This window comes from Rosa rugosa, chromosome 3 (genome assembly GCF_958449725.1).
Source record: "Rosa rugosa chromosome 3, drRosRugo1.1, whole genome shotgun sequence".
Lineage (NCBI taxonomy): Eukaryota > Viridiplantae > Streptophyta > Magnoliopsida > Rosales > Rosaceae > Rosa > Rosa rugosa.
In genome coordinates this window covers 37,362,794-37,375,928 of record NC_084822.1, presented here as the reverse complement: position 1 = coordinate 37,375,928, position 13,135 = coordinate 37,362,794, and the positions used below count along the sequence as shown (strand labels likewise).

The window sequence follows — 13,135 nt, the reverse complement described above, 5'->3', positions numbered from 1 at the left end:
AACGTTTAACTCACCACAATTCTAAAAGGCCTTCCAAGCTTTTGTGGCACAAGCTGCAGGCTCGTGTTCATGGGCTTGCGGCGCTGTAACGTATTCCTTCTGGGGTGTTACACCATTTTTCCCATGTGGGATGTGTTAGCCCATGTGGCTGCGAGGCATGCACATGTGGGATAACCCGCTCTGATACCATGATAAAGTTTTTTTTTTTTTTTTTTTTTTTTTTTTTTTTTTTTTTTCCAAAAAGAGGGATAAGAGAGGCAAAGAAATCTCCTTACCACCCTATGTTAATAACGAAAAAATAGATACAAAAAGAGGGGGACGAAGCCAAGACCTCCATAGTAGAACACACCAAATTCATTAAAGAACAACTAGCTAACGAAAACGAAATTGTGGAAGACCTAAACAGTCACTATTGCAAGTCGAAACAATGAATGGAGGAGTCACGTCCCACCAAACTAAGCTTGTTAAAGTAGTACCATGATTTGCCAAGATGTCAGCAACTCTGTTACCTTCACGAAAGATATGTGAGGACCGGAAATGCATCTGAGAAATGCGGTGCAAGCAATTCATCCACTCTACTCTAAGTTGCCATGGCCCCAAATGAGGAGAGCGAAGAAAATTAAGAATAATGGAAGAATCCACTTCTAGCCATATATGCTTCCAATCACGGACCCATGCTAACTCAATGGCCTTAATAACTGCCATGACCTCAGCTGCAACCGAGCTAGGGATGTCAAGATTTGAAGAAAAAGCACCAAGAAAATTCCCCCTATAGTCACGAAAAACAGCCCCATAACCTCCCAGGTTGGAGGACCTTTTCCAAGCGCCATCTGAATTAATCTTAACCCAACCAAAAGGAAGAGTATGCCAATTTACCTCAATTATTGTAGGGGCACGCCGTGGATTACATTGAGCACCAAAACTTTTCACAACTCGAAGGTCTTGCACAAGATTATGCATACATCCCTTAGCAAGACGACTAGAAGCTTGTATATGTCCTGAAATAAGTCTAGAAATCACCGTAGCATGTGCTACTACTCCATCAAATCTTGCCTTGTTTCTAGCTTGCCAGATAAACCATAGAACTGAAGTGTAACAAGCAAGCCATAAATCCTTCAATTGAGGGCTACGACTACCAAGTCCCAAATGAAAAAGCTCAATTAAGGAGTTAGGAACCATACCCAACTCAAACCTTGAAACCATGCAGTTCCAGATAGAAGAGGCAAAGGAGCAATGTAAAAAAAGATGGTCAATAGATTCTGAATTATTACAACAAAGGCCACACCGTGATGCCATAGCTACTCCTCTCCTTTGTAAACAATCATCACTTAAAACACGACCACGTAACACCTTCCAAGATAAGAGAGACATTCTTGGTGTAATATGCTTGGACCATATATGCTTTCCCCATTCTACAGAAGGCAAAGACTGTCTTAAAAAAAGAAAGGCAAGCTTGGTAGTGAGCTCCCCAGATGAAGAAGCAGACCACATAACCTTATCCTCTGCCAACAGAGCCATAGCAATAGGAATTTTACTTATCAACTCACATAAATCTGGGAAGTGTAGTTGAAGAAGATTAGGAAAAGTCCATGAGCCATTAACAATGAAATCAGACACCAAGCCATTAAGATCATTCATTGCCACACGAGAACCAAATAGATCAATAATAGGCCTCCCAATGAAATTATCTCTCCAAAAAGAAACTTGGGAACCTGAACCGATAAACCATCTTGCATTCTCCAAAACTAAAGGCCAAAACTTACGCACCCCAGGCCATATGGAAGAAGCCGCATATGAGCTTCTTAACAATCTGCCACGTACAAAACAAGCCCGAAGTGTAACGCAGCCCTCAGAAGAAGAAGAAAAAATTTCCCAACACCGTTTTAAAAGAAGAGATTTATTCAGAAGCACCAACTGTTTAAGCCCCAAACCCCCTTCATTAAAAGAAGAGCAGCACACCTTCCATGCCACTAGTGGAATCCCGCGTTTATCAATTGAACCAGACCAAAGAAAGTTTCTACACCATACCTCAAGTCGATGAAGCAAAGACACAGGCCATTCATAAACTTGGAAGCTACTAGCATACTATAAATTACTGATTTAATCAATTGAAGCCTCCCAGCCATGGATAAAAGTGAACCCATCCAACTAGAGAACCGCAATCTAATTTTATCAACAATTTTTTGGAAATGAGTAACTCTTGGCTTGCCACGGAAGATGGGCACCCCAAGGTAAGTAAAAGGCATCGAACCAAGTGGTATCCCCATAGAAGAAGCAATAGAGTGGCGTCGACGATACATATGTTTGCTAAGAAAAACCTGAGACTTTGCCTTGTTAATAATTTGCCCTGAGACGGAACCATACTCCTCAATAAAAATCATCACTCGCTGCAGATTGCGCTTATCCCCTCGACAAAAAATAATAACATCATCTGCAAATAACACATGGGAAGGAGCTTGTGTACCACGGGGAGAAGAAATAGGATGAAGTCTACCTGCTAATACAAGCTCAGAGAGACCACGACTTAATACCTCCTCAGCCAAACAAAAAAGCAATGGAGACAACGGGTCATCCTGACGCACACCTCTACCACAGGAAAAGAAACCCATTGGCCTTCCATTAATTAACAGCGAAAGCTTAGTAAAGTAATCTGGGGTTCACATCCAAAACCAATTGGCAATGGATGAAGTGACCCAAATCCTTATAAACTCATAGGCAAGGCCCCATTTTTTCCATGTGGGATGTATATATTCTCAACATGTGGAATTGCTTTCAAGACACAAAACGATAGTGCTTTTAAATTATTCTACAAAAATTTTACTAGGAGCTATTATAATATGAAGTTTTAGCATATATATACTTTGAAAAAGTTCTTATAGGCCACAAAAATCTGATTAAATTACTAATATAACGTAAGATTACAAGTAATGCATGCTTTCAGCTAGCATTTCCTGTTTAGTTTACCACTACTTTACCATTATAATTTTCATGGGAGTTCTAGAAATGCAAATATCATTTTAAATAATATGAGAACGTCTTAACTTGACTCTTTGAATGTAATTCAATGTGTGCATGAAACTATACATTAATTGTGTCATTTGTCAAGGATTATCCATCCAAATTAAAAATCATTCAAGTCGAATTTGTTTGGTCATTTCGTGCACAAAACATATAATTTGTGTGATAGAACTGAAATGATCTATCATAATAAAAATCAAACGAGTAAAAAAAAATTTAATTTGGCTAAGCTTCAAATCTTAAAGGTACATAAAAACGGATATCTCTCTGATCATTAGTATAATTCTTGTTGACTTCAAAGCTAAATAGTTTGCGTTTTATTAATTGATTTGCACAAACAAGGCACACATAAAATGAAGATACATCAACTCGTACAGAACTAAACGATTATTGCTAGGCTATTTTCAGAAACACCGTAGCTGAAAGCTTAGCTAGCAAGCTACATGTGCATGCTGAACCAGTTTTGCAATGAACTCATCAATGTTTCTATCAGAACTTCCACCTTTATCCACAGCCTTTCTAGCCAATTCTTTCCACTTCCAAGCATTCTTTTGTATCTCTTTCCCTCTCTCTCTCTCCAATATCTCTCTCACACAATATTCTATTTCTTCCCGTCTCACTATCCCTTTCTCATCAGCTTGAGCTCTAAGCCCCATTTTCCACACATCCATAATATACTTTGCATTAGTGCTCTGATCAGTCCATTGTGGCACTGCAACCATTGGAACCCCTAAGCTCAATGCCTCCAAAGTCGAGTTCCAACCGCAATGCGTAACGAAACAACCAACAGCTTCGGTTGCCAAAACCTCCAATTGGGGACACCATGAGACCACCAAACCCTTCTCCGATATCGCCTCTGCAAACCCTCTTGGAAGCTTGTTTGCTTCTTTTTCTCTGACCACCCACAAGAAGTAGATGTTGCTATTCTTTAAACCCCAGCCCAGTTCCTCCATTTGCTCGGCTCCAAGCTCTGCTAAGCTGCCAAATGACACATAAGCTACTGATCCTTTTTGTCGTTCCTTTAGCCATTTCATGCAGGCATCACTATTTGGCTTAAAGAGGCTGAAGCCATATTCTTTGTCATCCTCATGTCGTTTATCCAAATACATGGATGGTATAGTTGGACCGATCGTCCTCAACGGCCAGAACTTTGCCATCCAATCCGCCTCCTATGCCACAACAATGTATTAGAACAGTGTCTTAAAAAAAATTGTATACACGTATATTATTTTTTAACCACAGTCACATGTAAGCAACAATTCATTTGATATAATATAATATGTTAGTATGTAACTACGCATACTAGACAAGCAATGTGGTATATGAGTATATCTGCTATACTAAATAGTAAGTAGTTTGACCGATCAAGCATATACGATCCTCATAATACGGTATTCCTTCACAAAAGCTATGTGAGAGGAATAGACATTTACTATTGAACAATTTTTTTATTTTTTTATTTATTTTTTAGAAATGGCGATCAATTAAGCTGCCCCAAAGCAAGCCTAAGGATACTGTAAGCAATGAATTATGAAGGGTATGCATATAAAACCATGGAAATGACTTCAAATTATGGTGATCACTAGTATATAACCTAGAACAAACCGGAGAGTGAATTGATTAGTACCTCTACTTCCAGCTCATAAAATGTGTTGCAGAGGATCCAATCAGCTTTGTCAACATTGGAGAACTGATCCACAACCATTCTAAGAAAAGCCGGGTACTGACTGGGAACGGAAACAAAAGAAGGCATATCCGAAGCTCGAAGAGGTACTCGCACTCCCGGAAGCAAAATCTCAGACTCATTAGTACATGGAACTTTGAGCAAACCCTGTTGGACATTGTAGTATATGTTGTCAACAGCACAAGACTGAGTGAAGAAAGCTACCCCAACAATCCCAAACCTTTTGGCCACTTCCAGCGGCCAAGGAATAAACGCATCATAAACTATACAATCAACTTTATGCCCCGAGTCTGAGAGCTTCTCGATGAGCTTAGTCAGGGTCCTTGATCCGACTTCACGAAATCTATCCAGATAGGCTTCCATGCTCTCCGCTTCTGCGGACCCACCTTCGTCGTGGCCATCGGAGATGGTCTCTAATGTGATGGATGTGGACGGCGAGGACAAGCGTTTGTGAAAGGATTGGGTTGTGACCAGTGTAACTTTGAGGCCTTTTCGCTCTAAGCGCTTGGAGAATTGGAGCATGGGATTAATGTGGCCTTGAGTTGGAAACGATACGACTAAACAATGAGCTTCGTAGGCTTTATCTTCCTTCTCCATTTTCTCTCTCTCTATTTTCTTACTGTAGTTTGATGATAAGATATAAGATTTAAGGCTCTATATATACAGTACCAATAATTTATCTCAAGACTTCTTGGCTGGTGAATGTACTGGACGTGTTTATCTCCCAATCCATTTTCATTTCATTTCAGCCACACAAGTTATTGTTTGATCCGGTATGCGTCAATGATATATATTGTCTTCTTCTATAGAGAGGTTCTCTCTTTATAGAGATTGAGTATAACAATTAATGAAAGAATTATGGCAAATTTACCAACAGAGTTGTGTTTACAGTAACTACGTCTGAAACGAGCAGACCAAACATGTTAAAATAACCCTAAGAGCAAGTCCACCCGTTGAGGTTGGCTGGTCAAAACTATTCACTGCTTTTTGCCTTTCATTTCCACCATTTTTCTTGACCAGTCAGATACTGTTCACAAAAAGTCACTATGGGTCAATTTCTTGACCTGCCAACTGACATTTGGTGACTTTTTGTGAACAGTATCTGGCTGGTCAAGAAAAATAGTGGAAATGAAAGGCAAAAAACAGTGAATAGTCTTGACCAGCCAACCTCAACGGGTGGACTTGCTCTAACCAACCAGCGCACGAGTGAAACGATTGTTAAGCCATCTAGGCATTTTAAAATACCCTATCTCATTTTTAGGCACTTGATACATCAGCTTAAGAAAAAAAGATGAGATAAAGAATGACATACTACAAGTGAAAAACATTTTTACTTGGCAATAGTTTCGAACAGGTCTTACTGCCTCGAAGTGTTTTTGCCATTGGAAAACAAAATGCATAGAATTTAGGATATAATTAGTGAGAATTGATATTCTCTCTATGACAAATATTGTTATAGTCTGCTCAAACTTTAGTGTTGTTTTTAATTTCATACTCAAGTATCGATGTTCATCATTTTCATATCTCATCTTTACTTTCGGTAAATATTCCATACGGGTTTGATTTGAAGATGAATGGTCAATAACAGTACTTGGGGAAAAAAAAATCTTAATGGGGTATTAGGGAAGACTTCCTTAGAGTGTATTGGGTAAGAGAGAATTAAAAAAATTTAATGGGGTTAGTGAGAAAAAAATCCCTAGAAAATGGGGTAAATGGACAAAAACCCAATCATAAATGAATCTATAGTTTAATTGGTAAGTTTATTATAATTAAGGATTAAATAGTTGTTACTCCCTGTACTTTGCTGCCGAAAATAGTTCAGTCCCTTACCTTTTAAATTAAACAGGTTAGTCCTTATTCTCTCTAATTCTCAAACAACAGGTCTAAAATGACTATTATACCCTTATTTCCTTTTTTAAATTATTTTTCTTTCTTTTTTTAATCCCTTTCCTTTTTTTTTCTCTGTTTTTTTTTTTTTTGTCTCTCTCTCTCTCTCTCTCGAACAAAACCTCAAAGCCTTTCACACTCTCCTCTAAAAAATTCAAAACTTCAAAAATTGAATTTCCGTTACAAAATGAAATTCTGATCGATCCGAGCGATGCAAAGCCTCAAAACGGTGTTGCCTCGCCCGAAGACGAAGAAGCTCATGTCGAAGCTACCTCGCCGGAGGCAAACCAGATCTCTCCAATTCTCTACTCGTCTGAGAAACCTAGCGTGCAATTGTGCTCGGAAGCGATAGTATCGAAGTAAGACGGTGAAAGATGTCGGTAATAGAGTACTAGAATTTGGACTCGGATTAGTATACTGATAATGTCCTCGAGCTTTTCTGGGCTCCGAAGCCGACGTAGCTTCCTAGGTCTTAGCGTTTTGGGTGGTGGTGCCGTCGGGATGGCGGATCCATTTTGTGAGTCAAGTAGGGCGTTAGAAGCGGATCCGGTTTAGGGGTTGGGGTTTCTGGTTAGGATTCGGTGAAAAGAGGCAGAGGAGGGTGAGAGATCGGGGGTTTGAGTGGTGGGTTGGAAGTGGAGCTCAGTGGAGGCGGGCTGGTTGGAAATGGGATCGAAGCTGGACTGGTCGGAGCTGGAATTAGGGTCGGGGAACTGGAGCGGGGAGCTGCAGAGTCACTGGAGCATTTGTGGGTCTTGTCGTGGAGGCCATGGCGGAAAATCCCCAATCCCAAGAGAGAGAGTTGAGAGAGAGAAGCAGAAAAAAAAATAGAGAAAAATTAAAACACTAAAAAAGAGAAAAAAAAAAAGAAAAAAAAATGAAGTGAGGGGTATAATGGTCATTTTGGACATGTAATGTGAGAATTAGAGAGAATAAAGACTAACCTGTTTAATTTAAAAGGTGAGGGACTGAACTGTTTTAAGCCGCAAATTACAGGGAGTAACAAGTATTTAATCCAAATAGTTATATCTTGTATAGCTTCTAGTGCTTCAGCCACTCGAATTTTTGATATTCATTTTTATTTCAAAACGTCTTTCTCTGAAAATCCTAGCTATTCTTAGCATGATACATTGGGGAATCTGATTTCTATTACTCTTTGTTTTGGTCGGTGATGAGATTTCATTAAGTAGGAAAAATTACAGTAAAAGGCTTTGTAAAAAGAGATTGGTTTATGTACTTATTAAATTGACTTGAAGAAGTACATAATCTAATCTCAGTCAATCTAGATTTAGTAGGCATTCTAATAAATGATACAAAACCTAATAAAAAGGCCTAATAGAAAATAAAGTAAAATTCAGAGCCCAAACAACAGTAGGAGGCCCAACTGAAATTAAAAAAACAAAAGAAAACTCTAATTCTAAACTTCTCATCATCTTCAGCTGCCACAAATCTAGCACCACCAACGTCCATCATGGCCATTGTAGCTGAATTCGTACATGCACTACACCAAAAACCTTATCAGACGACACTTTTTGCACAATGAAAAAAAAAAAGTGTTGTGTGATGAAGGAAAGTGAATCACACAACGCGTTTACAAAACTTGCGTTGTATAAGGCGGTTAAAATTCTGAACTTTTTAGGTAGAAGGTCATCGCACAACAGTTACAAGAAAATTCTGTTGTCTGAATGAAACAAAAAATAGCGGCAGATTTCCCTCCTAGCCTGACTCAAATTTGGCTCCAAATTGATACTCTAAAGTACAACAGAATAGTTATATCTGTTGTATGAGTGTAGCTTGCAAAATATCATACAACTGTTTTTTTACTTTTTGTTGTCTGATAAAGGGAGATGTATTGGGAAAGTTTGGATGTGTGTAGATTTGCCTAAAAATGGCACTTATTCCCTCCCACATTTCCCTGCATTCTCTCCCTCAAAATTCGATTCCCTCTCAACAGGCAACAAGAGGCGGCAAAACTGAAAATTTTTAAGTGGCATTCAGACAACAGATATGTGGAAAACCATGGTCTGATGCCTGCAGGATGAAATTAATGGCTTATGTGGCCATGTGTCCTAGCGCTAGACAACTACACAATAGCATCGATCTATTCAGACCAAACTATTAGAACACTTCAGAAAAAATCCATTCAGACCAAACTAATGCCCACAGCTAAACCCGACATGACATTCACTCCACAAAACCCCTACAGCTGACCCCGACTCACACCGACTCTCTCTCTGACTCCATCGCTGTCCGACTCTCACTCCGACTCACTCCACAGCTGCCCCGACTCACTCCACAATCCTAAACCCTAAATCCACCGCCTCCGAAGCGAAGCCTTCGAAGCCCTAAATGGGAGATTTCTCTTAGAATCCGGTAAGCCCTAAAATTTGGGGTTTCTTGTTTCTCGTCCTCTCGTCATTTTGATTTCACACCGGAGTAGCCTTAGACTTGGATTCACACCGGAGCCCTAAACAATTTCGTCATCTCGAACTTCGATTCACGCCTTTGATTCGATTTGTCTCGAACTTCGTAAGTTCTCTTCGTCTCCTTTACTGTTTTGATTCAATTTTGATTTGGATTTGTCAGCTTTCGCTCTTCGTTACTGTTTCAATTCACTGAGATGCAAAATTTAGGGTTCTGATATTCATAAGCAGATCTTAAAATTGTGCACTCTACCGGAGTTTAACAGAGACTCGGATCTCCATCTCCGACCATGGATTCCGAGCCTTTCGAGAGAGAAAAGAATGTGACTTTTCTGGGGATGATGTACCAGCTCCTCCCACACCAATACCAGATGCAAGAGATCAACCGCCTCACTCTCGCCTACTTCGTCGTCTCCGGCCTTGACCTCCTCCATGCTCTCCACCGCGTACGTCATCCCTCCTCAATACGTTGCCGTTTAAGGAGTTCAGTTTTTTCATTCACTAATTAGAAGTTTGGATTTTCATATTAACAAGGACGCAGTTGCGGATTGGGTTTTGTCACTACAAGCTCACCCCGGAGACAGCGACCAAGTCAACAATGGTATTAATTGAATTCAGGTTTTAATTCTCTTTTAGCTTAAATTTTGTAAATTCTATGGAAAAGAACGAGCCCTTGATTTGTTGCACGGCAATTCTATAAGTTTTATGGTTCCAGTTGATGAAGGTGAAATGGGGCTTGTGGGATTGGAAACCTGTTACTGTTTTGATTGAGTTCTTTTTGTTAATGAAGTTCCTTTTCGAATTGAATTTGTAATTGGGTTTTGTGGAATTGAAAATATGAAGATGTTTTGGTTACTGTTTACTTTTTTTTTTTAGCATTAACTATGTGATTGAGACCTGATTGTGGTGGTAGTAGTGTAATTAGGCTAGATCGATTCAATGTGCTGTTTTTCATTTTAATGTTCTGTGATAAAATCTAGAATCGGCATGGTCCTCTTTATTCTCCTTCTTACTAAGCCACTGGCAGCCTAGTAAGTTTTTTGTGCTTTAGTTTATGAAATTTGTCTGATTAAGTTTTGGTGTTTGGTATGTGATTGCTTGGTTAGTATTCAAATCTGTATTGAATTGTAGATATAAAATGTTAGTTACAAGATATATTGTGATTCGTCAATAACTTGATACAAGGTAAGATTTCTTATTAATGAAGTATTAAAGTTTGTACTCAACTTTTCAGTGGCTTAATTGGTTTTGTACTTGACTCTAGCTCTACAAGTTATGGGACTCTCAAGGCTGTTGTTTTCCAGGCCCTACTTTTTCATCTATGATATTTCATGATGGTTACTCTCTTTCTTGTTTACTTTGATTTTTTTAGACTTACGTACTCTTTCTAATTTCTAATGTAGGGTGTTGATATTCAACTTGGAATGGCAATTGATAGTATAAAAGAAGTAACTCTAAAAGGCTATTCTTTTTGCGGTTGGCAATACTCTTGTTTGTGACGAACTTGATGAGGCTAAGCGCCTAAGCTGGATTGGTGAGAGGTTCAAAGGTAATGAGTTCTACTTTGTTATGGATAAGTATTCTGTGTCGGACTTGTTTATATTTAGCTAGATATCTAACTTTTTTTGTCTATCCCTCTTAAATTAGTTGTAACTATTGATGGAATTATGCTGTGAAAATCTGGCACAATGATTGGAGGTACCAGTGGAGGAATGGAAGCTAGATCAAAACAATGGGATAATAAAAAAGTTGAAGGTTGGTTTTGACTTTGTTTTTTGCCTTATTTTCATTTGAGTTTTTGTCGGGTTATTTTGGATGTGGTTTAACTGTTTGTTGTTTAGGACTGAAGAAGAAAGAATAGTTTGAGTTGGAGCTAGAAGAGCTTTGGTCAATTAGAGAGATGCAGCTAAAAGAGTCTGAAACAGCTGGCAGATTTAATGGAGAGCTTCATTTTTGTTTTGCCCACCAGGTGTTTGTGAAAATGCCTCAGAGAAGCTGCTAGACTTTAGCCTTTGTGAACCATATGTTTATGTTTATCATTCTCTCAGACTCTCAGTGTTACTGCTGCTGCTGGAATAACGTCATAAAATGCACTCTGTGTCTGCTTCAAATCATTTTGCTTGATATTCTTTCCTCGTGATTTCAGGTTCATGCCATATTGAAGCAGTATCCCACTTTAAGAGTGGTAGTTGGGAATGCAGCCTTTGAATCTCTGGATAGGATGAAAGAAGAGAGCAAGAAAGCACAAGTGAGGTAATTTAATCTAAGAATCATTTCTCTTTGTTTTAATGCTAGGAACCTAGGAGAAATTGGTTATTTAGCCTATACTTTCTGAAGCTTGACTTTCTCTGTGTCCCAGTCACCACCGAGTCAGCCTCCATGATTAATTTTGCTACAACCATCAAGATAAAGTGAACCAGAATCCTATGATTGTGTTCTAAGTTGGCTTGTTCACGTTTCTTACAATTTTGCTATTTTTAAATGCGCTTTTACATAAATAATGGTCTCTCTTGCTAGAATAAGTGTTCATGTTTATGCCTAAGGTTTGGTTGAACAAACTCACCATCTTTGCTGGGAAGCCTATAACATTTGTCATGCGTTTGTAGTCTAAAGAAAATAAAATCAAAAGAAGGGCAAAATGAAATCAAATAAATTAATGTTAAAGAGTGTATAACATGCTACTTGTCAAGAGGGCTACTTCATCGTCATGTGTGTTCATCCTCTAACTTCAGGATTTAATTTATAATATGTGTTCCAGAAATATTAATATGGTTTTGAATTTAACATAACTTTCCTGGAGATTTACATTTGTTGATTTCTTTTACATTCATACATGATATTCCAGCCATCTGCATTCATCTACCTTTTCATTTGGGCTTTTATTAAAATCTTTTCTTGTTTGTGCTACTATCTTATGTGCATGTAGGTCTATGTATTCAGGTCTGATCCTACAGAAAAGATGGTGTAGAGGGTCTGAAACCAAATGCAAGAGGGCCTGGTCTTGTCACTTTTGGGGTAAGCACAATTTTCTAATCCTTTTCTTCTGTTGTATTTCTACACATAGCTTTCACATATATTTTCCCCCAATCTTGTGCCTCAGTTATGATTGGCAGCATGATTTTCATTGGTTTTCTGTTCATTTCATTTTTCACAAATGGTATATGTGTCTCCATACCCATAAAATTTCGTGATTTGGAAGTTCAGCTGGCATCAATTCATAGTATGCTGTATAAACTTGATTAAATATGTTGCTATAATATTTATAGTCTTTGTCGCCTCTAGTTATATTGCTGGTATATAATGTTCTAGCAATTGAAAAGTTTTGTAAGTCTTTGATATCAGGTGCTCTACTGGACTTGAAAGAATGTATAATTCACGGAATAGGAACTATGGTGGCAAGGTATGCAATTTTTCCAGCAGATGTCTATATTTTTTTTGTTTCAATTTTTGTTTTTACATTTCTGTTACATCGGAGACTATGGTGCTTTACAATTTGTATTTTTTTCTATCTACATAATTTTTTTGTTCTTCTTTTTTCATATGTGGTGGCAAGGTATGGAATACTTCCCCAGATGAGCAAAACCGCCTCAAAGCTCAAGTCTTTAACAACCCATGTACTCCATTTTCAAAAAGCAAGCTTCTTTACTGCAACAGTTGCAGATCGTGAAGAAGAATCACAAAACCCAAAGAGACCCAAGTAGATGATACATTTTCATGCATCATATATGTGCCATGTTTTGGAACAATATAAATACACACTTTTGATGTCCCAAGTAGATGGGCATGTGCTAGAATGCTTTTATAGTTTAAATGTTGGCTTGAATGATTGGGAAATGCACCTCTTTTGCTTTTGAAGTTTAAAACATTGGTTAGATTACTCATTTGATGGTTTGCAATGTTTACATTTGATGAACTACTGTTCATTTGGTAAATGGACCAAATGAATGCACAATTTAATTCAAGAATGGGATGTTCAAATGATCAGACAACAGAATAGATATAATGGTGACTGCACGAATGGCCAAAATTGGGACAAATATACTGCAATCATTCATATCACACATCGGTTTTTAACAAATTAGTGTCTTCTAATTTATACTCACACAACGGAAGCAATTGAACT

General features: G+C 38.3%; 1 protein-coding gene and 2 long non-coding RNA genes across 4 annotated transcripts; 2 read left to right on the top strand and 1 right to left on the bottom strand.

Moving 5' to 3' along the window:
• Positions 1-3,255: 3,255 nt before the first annotated feature.
• LOC133740965 (mogroside IE synthase-like) lies at positions 3,256-5,348 on the bottom strand. The gene is made up of 2 exons (XM_062168902.1): positions 4,646-5,348; positions 3,256-4,187 (listed from the first exon to the last, which is right to left on the bottom strand). The coding sequence occupies exons 1-2, from the start codon at positions 5,297-5,299 to the stop codon at positions 3,450-3,452; spliced, it is 1,392 nt and encodes a 463-aa protein (XP_062024886.1). The 5' UTR covers positions 5,300-5,348; the 3' UTR covers positions 3,256-3,449.
• Positions 5,349-9,209: 3,861 nt separating this feature from the next.
• Positions 9,210-10,794, top strand: LOC133735453 (uncharacterized). Of its 2 annotated transcripts, none has more exons than XR_009859036.1 (3): positions 9,210-9,630; positions 10,416-10,561; positions 10,660-10,794. It is a non-coding gene; the product is annotated as an uncharacterized LOC133735453 (long non-coding RNA). The 2 variants fall into 2 exon arrangements; XR_009859037.1 differs by having other exon boundaries at positions 9,211-9,613.
• Positions 10,795-12,230: 1,436 nt separating this feature from the next.
• Positions 12,231-12,891, top strand: LOC133735419 (uncharacterized). Its single transcript, XR_009858993.1, has 2 exons — positions 12,231-12,412; positions 12,566-12,891. It is a non-coding gene; the product is annotated as an uncharacterized LOC133735419 (long non-coding RNA).
• Positions 12,892-13,135: the final 244 nt, after the last annotated feature.

Coding starts and splice junctions, on each gene's coding strand:
- LOC133740965 (XM_062168902.1), bottom strand. CDS start 5,299: ATGGAGAAGGAAGATAAAGCCTACGAAGCTCATTGTTTAGTCGTATCG. Junction 4,188..4,645: donor TTTATGAGCTGGAAGTAGAG/GTACTAATCAAT, acceptor GTTGTGGCATAG/GAGGCGGATTGGATGGCAAA.